The following is a 13,516-nucleotide window of genomic DNA, read 5'->3' on the forward strand; positions in this document are numbered from 1 at the left end:
ATATATAATTATATATTATATTAGTTATATATATATATATATATACATATAGACCTATATATATATTATTATTATGCTTCTTCTTCCTCTGGAATATTGTCGTCAACATGTGGTCGAACTGTGTAACCAGCTGTGTAACCATGGTTACCCAGCTGGTTACACAGCGAGCGGAAGTTTATATGCGGTTGTGAGGTATCTGAAAAAATAGTTCCAATTAGCAACTAACACGGATATAAACCATATATTGCGCCGATATATTTTTTTTAAACTTCACAAATGCCACTAACCACTCGGTTACTTGCACATTTTCGAAAACGAACGTTTAGGGTTGCTGGGATGACAGGTTTGTGTATGCACACAGAAAACCATTGTGAAGCAGGCAGGAGCGATTCAAAATGAGCCAAATACCCGAGAAAGGACTAATAGTTAAAATTTCGGTGTCACCCACTCTATTTCATCATAAACAAACCAGAAAGGGGGCTCAATGTTCAAAATACCGGAATTGTCCTTTAAATATCTTCAATAATATATTAGATTAACTTAGTGGAGATTCTGTGCTCATCCCACGGAACTAAAAATAGTTTTGGTTATGATCAATTTCATGAAGAAAAAAATGGTTATTAATACTTTTCTATTTTCCAGTTCAAGTGCTATATAGAAATGACTGCTCAGAGAATCTGTAAAGCTGACAAGGACGTAAAGAATGATGTGAAAACAGACCAACCTTGTATTTCTGCTTAAGGTCTTCCCTTTTTTTTTTTAGGAATGCAGTGGTCAGCCTCCCCATCAGTCCTCTCTCTTCTAGGAACACTCTATTTAACATGCAATAGGGGCACATTTCACAATTGTGAAGTGGGCGTGGCCGGTGTGACTCGATGGCTCCGCCATCCTCACCTGTCTAAAGGTGCTGCCATCTGTGGCTGGAGTAGTTGTTTCAGCTTATGTGTTCGATCCTGCTTCCTAGTGGCTATGTGAGGGTAATGCAGCTTGTGTGTTCGATCCTGCTTCCTAATGGCTATGTGGGGGCAGTTTATGTGCTTAAAACGTAACAGGTAACAGAACTGTTGGTGAAGATGTTTTAGTTAGAATACCGCTATCGTCAACCAATGTTACCCAGTGCTGGACAATATGTTAATCAATTTGTTCAACTTATCAATGTGTTATTGTTAATATTGTAATATTTCCTCTAAGGAGACTGCGATTTCGGTAGCAGACTAGCCTACTAGTTTGTTGTGATTAGGCGGGTGTTCAAACGTTAGCGATTAGATGTTGCTCTTTTGATGCATAGCCTACATTGTCATGCTGTTGCTCTTTTGATGCATAGCCTGTAGATTGTCATGCAACGTTATTTTAACGTTTCCAGAAACTAAATTACGTTTCCATTGACTAAATTAAATCTGTCAGTGTTTTTAGATGAGGGGATGAATGCCTTCCTAGATGAAGAAAGATCCCAACCCCCCATGGGACCTCTATACCAGCAGGATTGTGACCGGAATGCCTACTTCCTCAATGAAGCCTATACAGTCAGTGTTCAGATTGTCCTTCCAGGTAGGTCATGGAGCAGATCTAGATCATTTTCAGCAATAGAATCATGAGAATAGTGTTGCGTATTTTAAGCACATAAGCTGCCCCCACATAGCCACTAGGAAGCAGGATCGAACACACAAGCTGCATTACCCTCACATAGCCACTAGGGAGCAGTATCGACCACATAAGCTGCAATAACTACTCCAGCCACAGATGGCAGCACCTTTACACAGGTGAGGAGGGCGGAGCCATTACGTCACACCGGCCACGCCTATTTCACATTGGCCATGCCCACTTGACCCTAACCAGCGCGGGAGTGATGCTGCTATCCATTTTGATGGTAGGCTGGTACGAACGACCAGCTTCAGCGGGAACGTGACGTATTTCCCTTGCTCCAGCCTTCCAGTTTGCTATTTCTGTCCGACGAGTTTAAGAAGAAAACTATTTTGGAAAAAATAAATAATCCAGTGTATAATGGTTTCCTGCCTTTACAGAAACATTAACATTGCAAGCCTTTTACATTGCAATAATATTTTGCCATTTTCGCCAATTTTTATTTCAACAAGTGCTGTCGTGTTTCTGTCGAGCCACGAGGGGTAGTAGCGCGCTAGTAACATTAGCAACATAGCCTCTTTGGCAAACCAACTTGAAAACACAACTTTACATTGAATTTCCCGCAAAGCAAGACCATAAATTGGTGACCGGATTAAAGCAGCAATGAAATCAAGTGTGTAAGAGGATTTAAAATCGACATTCCAACCCCCAACGTGGTACAAATACAAAGAAAATACAGCTCAATCCCCATTGACTATGGGCGCAGCCATCTTGTTTGCTAGTTGTACAGATCTGCTCGCTCTACTTTGAAAGTGACGAGATACTACGACCGAAAGGGGGTGTGCCTCAGTGAAATGCCGCAAGAAAGCTGGGAGATTGGCGACTTTACCACTTCGTACATCCAAATGGATAGCAGCATGAGATTGAGAGGGCAGAGACCTAGGTGGAGCCGCAGAGACTCGGGGCTAAGCCCCGGGGCTCGACATAGCTCTTCAGTATTTCTCTCCACGCGTGTTAGATACAATTCCCTCCCTTTTGCTTCATAGTTACCATACCAAAATACTTTAACAAATAAAGTGATTTCAAAGCGACCAAGGAATGGACTACTTTCTTCAAAAAATGCGACAATAGCAAAGACCGAGTCACCACATCCTCAATTCCTGACAGAAACTGAGAGAGAGACCGGGACAGAGGACCATGGAGAGGAGAGTATATGGAGGAAGAGTCCAGCAGCTCAAGTGCATCACAGATAGAATGCAATGCTACCTTTACTAGAGAGCATACGCTCTTTCTTATTGATTTAATGAGGAGACACCTAGAGGCAAATGGGAGCGAACTCCCTCAGACCCTGGCAGAGCTTAATACCAGTATACAACATGGGAAAGGCTCAACGAAACATATGTGGGGGGAAATGGCTGGTCAGCTGTCTGACCATTGTGGTCAGATATTTGATCCTGCACGGCTCAATAGAAAATGGAACACCCTTGTAGATGGGTATAAAAAAATTAAGGATAATAACAGGAGCACAGGGAGGGGAACAATTCGCTTCAAATTTTACAATAAAATGGATGCTCTTTTGGGGGCAAACCATGATGTCGAGTTCCCAGTTATCAGAACTTCAGAGGGCATCCAGATTCGCAGGCCTGATCTGGTCAATGAGGGTGGGCAGTTACTTGCAGCCAGCCCATCTCCACAGGGTAGCATAGCTCCTAGCACAGTGAGCACAGCACCTAGCACAGTGAGCCCAGCACCTAGCACAGTGAGCCCAGATCCTAGCACAGTGAGCCCTGCACCTAGCACAGTGAGCACAACCAGAACAATGAGCACACCTAGACAGAGGATTAGGTCACAGCAATGTGACGTTGTGGAAATACTCAGAGCATCAGAGTCTGCCAATGAAAGGAGGCACAGTGAATTGTTAATTCAAATGAAACAGGCTCAGACCTCCTTTGAGGTTCTAATGAGAGAATATCTTAACAAGTCTTAAAGACCTGTGTGAAGTTGGCCCCCCGTCTCATTCAAAATATTAAAATGACACTGCTGTTCGTTTGTGCTAGGTTTGTGCTGGTTTGTGCCGTAAAAATTATCGTTTGTGCTGGTAAGGATTTTGAGTAATTCAAAATTGTATTTTCTGGCATGTGACGTCACCCAGCCCCCCGTTCACGCTCAAATCTCATCAAAATAGTCCCAATCGTTAGTGCTACGTTTGTGCTGGTTTGTGCCGTCAAAATAAATTGTTTTGCTATTATGGTTTCTTAGTTGTTCCCGTTTGATTTTTTCACACATGACGTCACTCAGCCCCCCGTCCTCCTTCAAATCGCGTCAAAATGGTCTCTATCGTTAGTGCTACGTTTGTGCTGGTTTGTGCAGTCAAAAGAAATATTTGTGCAACTATAGTTTAAAAGGTATTCCAGTTTGATTTTTCTCACGTGACGTCACTCAGCCCCCCCTCCATCTTCAAATCGTGTCAAAATTGTCTCTATGTTTAGTGCTACGTTAGTGCTGGTTTGTGCTGTTAAAATAATTTTTTTTGATACTTTACTTTTTAAGTAATTAATAAAACTTTATTTTCCCTTCTTGTTACGTAAACAGACCACTTGTTATGCCAGCCCCCCTAGAACGTTCAAATCGCGTCAAAATGGTCTCTATCGTTAGTGCTACGTTTGTGCTGGTTTGTGCAGTCAAAAGAAATGTTTGTGCCACTATAGTTTAAAATATATTCCCGTTTGAATTCTCTCATATGACAAGTTATTATTAAAACTTGATTTTGCTATGTTTTGTTATGTAACAGCCCCCTGTCAACGTCAAAATGTCATACAAATAGTCTCATTTGTTTGTCCTACGTTTGTGATTTTTTTCTGCTGTCAAAATTAATATTTGTACCAATTAGTAAATGTTTATAAACTATTGTGAAGTGATAAAATAAGGGGGATATGTGAATGAATGAATCCCAAAAGGATTTGTATGAAGGCCACCGATTGTCCGGTAAGAACCAGGGATGGAAATTAACAACCGCCACACGCCATTTGCGGGTGGATTTGTATGGTGGCGGGTGAATTGTGTCACTTCACCCGCCACTGTGTCGGGTAATACTTTCCAGTCAGGTCCTATCAAATTTGCATATTTAATACATTCGTTATACGGCGCTGCACAGTTCCACAACCATTACTGTCAAGATCTTTTGCTGAACTGCGACTGTCAATATCCGGGATAATATCAGTAACAGGGCTCTCACGCACACGCTCACACGCCACACTTCGCATTTCTCACGCAGAGAAATTACCAGGGGTCTCATTTATAACCGTTGCCTACGCACTAGTGGCAGTGACGTGCAGTCAGGGTAGGCAAGGTAGGCACTGCCTACCCTGACAAAATTCAAACGTAAAAATGTTTATTAAATAATTTTATTTAATAAACTTGTATTTGTACCGAGTATTCTTGTGTTTTATATATGCAATATATACGTTATTCCAATTGTTTAGACGTTACGATGACAATTGTATCAGTTACGCACCATCAAATACAAAAAAACGGTAGAATAAGCAGTGCCTTTACTGTCCATTCATTCTGAACGGCAACGAAAAACTAATGTGGCGCATGCGCACTTCGATCCTGTATTCTTTAACATCTACGCCGAAAGGCACAACTCGGCTGTGCCTTTGTACGTAAATATGTTATGCCAGTAATCATCTACGCTACGTATCAAACATGGACCAATCGAAATCGAGATATTACTGGAGCTACTGGCAAAAGGGAGGCCTATGCCAACACTTTCTGCACTCTCTCAGAAAAAGGGACCGAAAATTGTTCGCTCATTTCAAACTGATTGGTACGAGAAAAAGGATTGGCTTTGTGGCTGTGCCACCAGTCAGCGGCTGTTCTGCCATCCCTGCCTGCTTTTTTCATCAAGTCAGACTGTTTGGACTGCAACGGGATACTGCGATTTAAACAACCTGCCCGCAGCTTTAACTAAGCATGAAAAGTTATCAGCTCACATTCAGTGTCAGATTATGCTGAAAACCTTCGGCAATTCACGGATCGACCTTGCACTTGACGAGCAGAGGAGGCTGAATATAACCTGCCACAATGAAAAGGTGAGGGAAAACCGGGAGGTGTTGAAGGATCTGCTAAATGCGACCTGCTTCCTTGCAAAGCAAGAGCTTTCTTTTCGTGGCAATGATGAGAGCACTAGCTCTTGCAATAGGGGCAATTACATTGAGTTGCTCGATGTCATAGCTGAGAAAGACGAGAGGTTGGCTAGACATCTATGTACATCTACTGTGTTTTCTGGAACAGAATACAGAATGATCTGATCGACTCAGTGGCAGACGTGCTCCTCGCTGACATTAGGAGTGACATCGATGCGGCCCCCTTTGTTGCTGTGGAGGTGGATGAGTCCACTGATGTGACAAATAAAGCCCAAATATCTGTTGTTGTACGTTATGCATGTGAAGGCAAAGTAAAGGAAGCCTTCTTGGTTTTGATGATGTGAGCAACGACCGGAGAGCAGCAGCCATTTCGCAGTATGTATTGGGCTCGTTAGAGAAATACAACTGCTGCGATAAACTGGTTGCACAGACGTATGATGGAGCCTCTGTCATGGCCTCAGAGCTAAATGGGGTGCAGGCAAAAATTAAAGAGAAGGTGCCTGAAGCTATATTCACGCATTGCTATGCGCACAAGTTAAATTTGGTTCTAGCCCAATCCGCAAAATGCATCCCCGAGTGCAGAACCTTTTTCAAGACAGCTGAGGGACTTTCTGCCTTTTTTGGCAAATCATCCAAACGCACCCATCACTTGGATGAGACTGTCAAACGCCGCATCCCGAGAGCAGCAGCAACCAGGTGGAGTTCAAATTCAAGGCTGGTCCAAAGGATTTTATTTCACCTTCCAGATCTACGTGCCATGTTGAAAGGAATCGGCGACAATCCCGACAACTGGGACGGAGAAACATTGGCAATGGCTGCTGGGTTTGAGTTGTGGCTAGGAAAACGGTCAACCTGTTTCCTACTGATGGCTTTTGAAGGGATCTTCAATGACACCGATGCCCTCTTTAGCATCCTTCAGTCCAAAACCATGGATATCGGTTACTGCTGTAATCGCATCAGAGACACAATGAAAGTTTTGGACAGCAAGCGACAGGATTTTGACCGTTTTCATGCACACTTTGAGGAAAGATGTGATGAGATGCAACTCGTTCACCTCGAGACACGAGATGGGCTGTCAAACAAAACAGAACGAGCTCGCATCTACTACTGCATTCTGGACAAAGTCAATGTTCAGATGAAGACCAGGTTCGTCGATCACTTTTCTGATCTGGATTTTATTGGACTGGTAGATTGCAACAGGTTTGAGGAGATGTTGCGCCAGTTTGATGAGAGCAAACTGGAGAAGCTGTCAAAGTATGCCAGGTACTTTGACTTCGTCAGGCTGAAAAGTGATCTTGTGGGGTTGTATGGCTCACAAGAACTAAGGGGCAAATCACCAACACAGCTTCTTGACTTTTTAAAAAATTACGACCTGGAAGCAACAGTTCCTGAAGCAACAAAGTTGCTGCAACTGGTGTTGACAATACCAGCCACTACAGCTTCGGTGGAGCGCACATTTTCCACACTGAAACGCATCAAGACGTACAGTCGGAACCGGACCGGACAAGCACGTCTTTCAGCCCTGGCCATTCTGTCCATCGAGAGCCAGAGACTGTGCCAACTGAAGGCCCGTAAAGAGGTATTTTACAACGCTGTGATCGACGCCTTCACGAGGAAAGAGCGGCGGATGGATTTTATCTACCGATAGGTGAGTCAGAAACTATTTTGGGCTTAATTTTGAATTGATAAGTGTGGTTGAATTAATGTCGACTGCAAGCCATTTGCCTTCATGTTCTCATTGTTGCTGACTGACAAACATAATTGGCCGCTGTGCAATAATTAAGGATACAGTGGTTGTATTCTGATGATGTGTGTGTGCGTGCGTGTGGGAGAGTGAGAGTAATAGACGATATGTCATCCTGATTTGATTTTTATTTATTTATGCACGGGCGGAGTGGGACACAAAAATCTCAGTGCCTACCCACTTACTGACTTCACCGCACATCACTGACTAGTGGTGGTTGAATCTGAGTCAATCGGATTCAAAGAACCGAATCCTTACATTTACCCATGTGTCACGAGTCCGTGGTCTCAATTAACCCGAATCTTTCGGTTCTCTGGCTGCTACGGACGACATTATTAAAACTGCACGAATGTCATCAAACTGTAGGTCTATAACAACACAGATCCAGATCCATAGACTGAGCGAATTCATGGGTCGGATTCGTATCCGGTTGAGTGAAAGACTAACTCAAAGGATTCAGATGAAATGGGTCTGACTCGTATCCGGCTGGGTGAAAGACTAACTCAAAGGACTCAGTTGAAATGGGTCGGACTCGTATCCGGTTGAGTGAAAGACTAACTCAAATTACTCATATTGAATGGGTCGGACTCATATCCTGTTGAGTGAAAGACCAACTCACCGGACTCATACTAAATGGGTCGGGCTCGTACTGAATGTAAATCGTTAAACTCTTTTGTTACAAAGGCATTATTTTACGGGAGATTGTATTCTAAAATGAAAGTAGCTTATTAAAAATAAAGTTATTTGCTGACTATGTGAACTCTCAGAATATTTCTGTGTTTGACGAGCTTCGAAGAGAAAAAAAATTAATCCATACGTTTTTTTCCTAATTCAGATAGCAGTCACGTTGGCGACATCTCCGATGTTTGCAATGCATCCTTTTTAATATTCAAATATGTTCCATAATGTTCGGCCTGCGCTGAGAAAGTCCTTCTAGAGCAGGTGACGTCAGAGTTAATTGGAGACGGACGCTGTAGGCTATCCATAATGACGTCAATGGTTTTGGTTTAACTCAGCTGTCAACGAGCTGATATTGAATATAATTCCAATATCAAATATTTTATATATTTGATATTGGAAAAGAATATTATAAGGAAATTCACTTTGTAGCATGCAGGGTATAGTTTTCAATGCTGCATATTTTGTCCTCTGCTGCTGTGGTCCTTAACCTTATCACCATCAATAACAATAAAAATAATAATAGGCCTAATATCAACAAAAATGACTGATCATGACTAAAAGTGGGAAAGGTTTATTTTGAAATATAACTTTAAAAAAACATACACACAACAAACAAAAGCAAAACGTGCAAATCAGTTAAAACAATAATAAAAACAATTTATGGCATAAAAAAGTGCAAAATATGCAAAACAATTCACATACAAGTAAATAGCCTTAGAACTCTTAAAAAAATATTGTTTTCAAATATGAACAAAGATTATAAATAATGAATGAATGAATAAAGAGTAAAACTTAAATAACTATATACATAGGTGCCAATATAAGTGCTTCATGGCTAGCTTATGTTGGCATTTAGAAAAACCAACTGACGAACTTTAGCAGGACTGAGCCTTCTCCTCCTGTCGGTTACTATTTGGCCAGCTTTTGAAAATATGCGCTCTGATGGCACTGACGTGGCCACTATGCAGAGCCTGGTCTTCATAACAGTGGACAGGTTCTTGTAGACCGTTTCGCGAACCCTCCACCAATCCAGTGGGTCAGCAGTGCGGGGGGTGAGCTGCTCGGATAGGAACCCCCTCATCTCCAGCATGGCCTCTGTAATGGGGTTCTGAATCCCTGGTCTCAGGTTGGTCACCCTCTCCTCAAAGTCAGCCCAAACCTGAGGCACTGGCTCCCTTTGTGGGCTGCGTGAGGCTCCCTCCGCCTCGGCCACGGCTGTGCGGGCAGGTGAGGATGCTGCCAGTTGCATTGCTTCCACCACTCTAGCAACAGCACCCTCTGCGTATCTTTCATTCACAAAGGCATACTTTTTGAACCTAGGGTCCAATAGCGTAGCCTCTGCCAGGACAGCCACCCTCTCCACTCCCCCGAACCGTTTGGTAAGGTCAGCTGCCAGACAATTCACCATTCCTTCGATGGCCTCATTGGGAGAGGGGTTTCTTTGGTGATTGGCAACTATTCGTTGGAGCCCACGTGCCATCAAAATGGCCTTGGAACCTGTCACAAACCTGTAAAAATATAAGCAACGAGTTAAATAATACACATTTCAATTAAAAGATACTATTTAGTTACTGCAACACTATGGGCCTTTCAGTATTAGATGATCCACACTGCACATATTATGTATTTAAATTACAGTTTGACTCACCTCTCTGAGCTCATCTCTACAGTGACCTCCTCAAAGGGTTTGAGGATATGGCAGGCCTCCTGCACAACATCCCACTCATTCAGGTTTAAGGCTGGTAACTGTGGGTTTACCAGTGCCAGGGTCGACACAAGTGGCTCTTTGACATCAAGAAATCGCTGCAACATGTAGTAAGTAGAGTTCCAACGTGTGGCAACATCTTGTTTAAGCCGGAGCTGGGCCTGTCCCATTTGTTGTTGGACCTCTTTTAATTTGGCAGATGCCACTGTACTTCTTCGCACATATTCTGCTATTGTTTTCACTTTTTGAATTATCATTTGAATGTCCGGTAAATCAATGGCATGCCTGACAATTAAGTTTAAAAGCTGAGCAAAACATCTCACATGGTTCCATCTCAGGATTTCGCTAACAGCCCTCACTATGTTACTATGTTATCAGTCACACAAGCTGCAACCTTTTCTGATATGTCCCACTCCTGTGCAACACGCTTCAGTTCCTGGGCCAGATTTTCCGAGGTGTGGTTTGATTGTAATTCAAAGCAGTCCAGTAAATTTTCCTCCAGTTTGAAATTGTAAATGTAGTGGCAGGTCACTGACATGTAGCTGGTTGTGGTGTTAGAAGTCCAACAATCGGTTGTGAGGCATATAGCTGGAGCAGAACGTATTCTTTCTCCAAGGTCAGCCCTGACCTTTTCAAAAAGGTTGGGAACCATTTGTGTAGAGAGTGTGCTTCTGCTTGGTAGCACATATGTTGGGTCCAGTGCCTGTGTGTAGGCCCTGAATCCTCTGTCCTCAACTATAGAAAATGGTTTGAAGTCAGTTGCAAGCATTTTCACCAGGGCTTCATCCACTTTGCCCTGCTGGAGTGGCTGAATTGGCCGTCTTACAAATCCTCCCGATGACGTTTGCCTTTGCCGCTTTGGTATTGTTGCTGTAGTAGTTGCAGTTGTGGATGCAGAGGTTGCAGATGTTGCAGATGTTGTTGCTGCTGCTGTTGTTGTTGCTGTGTCTGTTCCTGTTGCTGCTGTCTCAGTTTCGGATTCCTGAGGACCTGATAAACTCACGGTGGGATGTTTGGTTTTCAGATGCCTCATCATGTTGGATGTGCTTCCCCCATGAATCGATATTTTATTCCTGCAATATTGGCATCTCGCCTGACTCTGATTTTCTGCCACAAAATGCATCCAAATATCGCTCCTCTTCCTAGAAGACATTTTGGTCAAAAAACCTAAGCTGTATCTCTTAACATGCTGCTTCTCTCTCTTCTCTTGTCAATTGTCACAAGGTGTTAAATGAGAGAATCATTTTCATGGGGGTTGGGGGGAAGGTGGGGGTTGGGGACTACCCCTTCACCGTCCAATCAGATGTGTCTGTTATTAGGCTAGAAGGTCAAAGTGGGCTGGCCATCAAATTACCACGGCAACTTGACCCAGTATCTCCACCCTGCAGCCATAGCAGTACAGGGTCAAACACACGGAAAAGTACAAATTGACTATGGGCTTGTATAGGTGGAGAGGGGCTGTTCAGGCATGCCTCAGAGGGTGACTTGAAACTGTCCACTTAGTTATTTGCAATTTCCTTATAATATTCCTTTCCAATATCAAATATGTTCCTTATCAGCTCGTTGACAGCTGAGTTAAACCAAAACCATTGACGTTATTTTGGATAGCCTCTTGAAATTTGTTTATTGTAAACATGACAATTAATTAAATTAAGTAAGAATAAAAAATAAGTATCTATTCACAATTTCAGAAATTACATATTTAATTCTGATAAGCTGCCTAACCAGCCAAGCCTATCATGTTACAATTTGTTCAAAGTATCTAGGCTTACTGTGTGTGTGTGTGTTGTGTGTGTGTGTGTGTGTGTGTGTGTGTGTGTGTGTGTGTGTGTGCTTGCGTATTCCCCTGGATATCCTCAAAACTGCATTACAGTGGTTTGCTGTGAGCGTGCGCATTAGGCACTAGGGAGTGGGCTGCTGGGCTCATTCAGCGACAACATTTCAACTGATTCAGATTCAAAGGACTCAAAAGATTCAGATCTTTTTATTGATTCACTCAAAGGACTATGAATCTTCTAAGTGAATCGAAATTCCCATCACTAGTACGCACAAAACGGGGCTGAAAGTTGCATACGTGACTTTTCACGCCAAGGTTGTGATCTATAAAAAACCAACTTGACGGGAAAATGTTCGCAGCCCTAAGCAAACTCTGACGCATGCGTACGCATGGTTTGGAGGAAAAGGAGAATTGGCGACACAGACGGTGTGGTGGTGAACTGAAGTCAGACCGAAGAATTGCAGAGTGAGAAGAACGATTATGTTTTATCATCGCCCTTCATCAATTTAATTTCAACCCGTATCATGCGTTAAATCCTAATCAGAATAATTTAGTCCACTGCGTTATTTCTCAGTTATAACTCCAGAAATATATCCTTAGAATAGAAATAAAAAGAAATTCTCTATATTTAATCCCGTCACTCCATACTGTCCACTGACGGCGCGACTGCATGGAATAAAGCATCTGTCCAACATGTGTCAATAACATAATATTTTTATGTGACACTGTAAACACATGATCAAATGTAAATTTAATCCCAAGTGTGAAAAACCAAGCCACACTCATCACAATCGTTGTCCGTTACTCTTGATGCTTTTCATGGCAAATCAGGCATTAAAATGTTCAAGAACATTTTACGTGGGTAATTACAAACTGATTATCCAAGGCGTTCTCGTCAGTCTTATTACCGTAACCCTATAAATACAGAGGTGAGCGCCGTGGTAATGCTGTACCATATGGCACTTCTGGCGGACCATGCAGGATTCGGAGGGAGAGGGTATTTAGGGACCATAACGATTTATTGGTAGGCTACATAAAAATATGTAACTATGTCAGACCACTTCTTTTTTAATTCTGGGACTGTGCGCTCCGTGCTACTGACAGAGTTCACTGCTGCAGCAACATGTTGCCACTCACTCTGCTTTTTGTTGTTGGCGATTCCAATCCCGTGACCGCCGAACAAAACTACCTTCGGGCCTCCATCTCACCCACAAGTGTCTCCACTTCAACCTCCGTGAAATATCGCTTTTTTGATTTTCTAAGTACTTCTGCCATTGTTTCCAACAAGACATAATACCGGCATCTGAGGCCCCGTTTACACGAAGGGAAAACGCAGATATTTTCACACGGTTTGGCCTCTCATTTACATGAAAACGCCGTTTTTGTCACAGAAAACGATCATTTCTAAAAACTCCGGCCAAAGTGGAGATTTCTGAAAACGCCAGTTACGTGTTGTCGTGTCAACGGGTAGAAACGGGGTTTTAGGTTCTGAAACGTCACATTATGCGCCAGGAAATGCTTAACGTTATATGAGCGCCCTATGTTTACAGTTTGTTTGTTACAGGAAGACGCTCGTGTTATTCGTTGTTGTTGATTCTGAGGATTCTGATTGGCTTGCATGGCTTTATCCTTCTTCCTACACTGCCGCCCATAGGTTTTGCATAGTTATAATGTCCCAACGGCGTATTTATCCGTTTTGATGTAAACGACAACTTTTTTGAAAACGATGTTGTGTGCACAATGTTATTTTTGAAAACGGAGGGGGGGAAATATTCGTTTCTATAAATACCCTGCTACGTATAAACGTGGCCTATGTCTGTTTTATATGCAGATCGCATTCATGAGGTCATTTGCATTGACCATTTATGGTTAAAAAGGGG

At 42.7% G+C, this 13,516-nt stretch overlaps 1 protein-coding gene across 1 annotated transcript; it reads right to left on the reverse strand.

Annotated features, from left to right (window-relative positions):
• Positions 1-8,871: 8,871 nt before the first annotated feature.
• Positions 8,872-11,053, reverse strand: LOC130385472 (zinc finger BED domain-containing protein 4-like). The gene is made up of 2 exons (XM_056593980.1): positions 9,803-11,053; positions 8,872-9,662 (listed from the first exon to the last, which is right to left on the reverse strand). Exons 1-2 carry the CDS (start codon positions 10,114-10,116, stop codon positions 8,990-8,992), a joined length of 987 nt encoding a protein of 328 aa, XP_056449955.1. The 5' UTR covers positions 10,117-11,053; the 3' UTR covers positions 8,872-8,989.
• Positions 11,054-13,516: the final 2,463 nt, after the last annotated feature.

This window comes from Gadus chalcogrammus, chromosome 7 (assembly GCF_026213295.1).
Source record: "Gadus chalcogrammus isolate NIFS_2021 chromosome 7, NIFS_Gcha_1.0, whole genome shotgun sequence".
Classification (NCBI taxonomy): Eukaryota; Metazoa; Chordata; class Actinopteri; order Gadiformes; family Gadidae; genus Gadus; species Gadus chalcogrammus.

Excerpts from the sequence above, each read along its gene's own strand:
- LOC130385472 (XM_056593980.1), bottom strand. The coding sequence starts at position 10,116 with ATGATAATTCAAAAAGTGAAAACAATAGCAGAATATGTGCGAAGAAGT. Across the intron at positions 9,663-9,802 it reads GTAGAGATGAGCTCAGAGAG|GTTTGTGACAGGTTCCAAGG; the intron begins GTGAGTCAAACT and ends ATATTTTTACAG.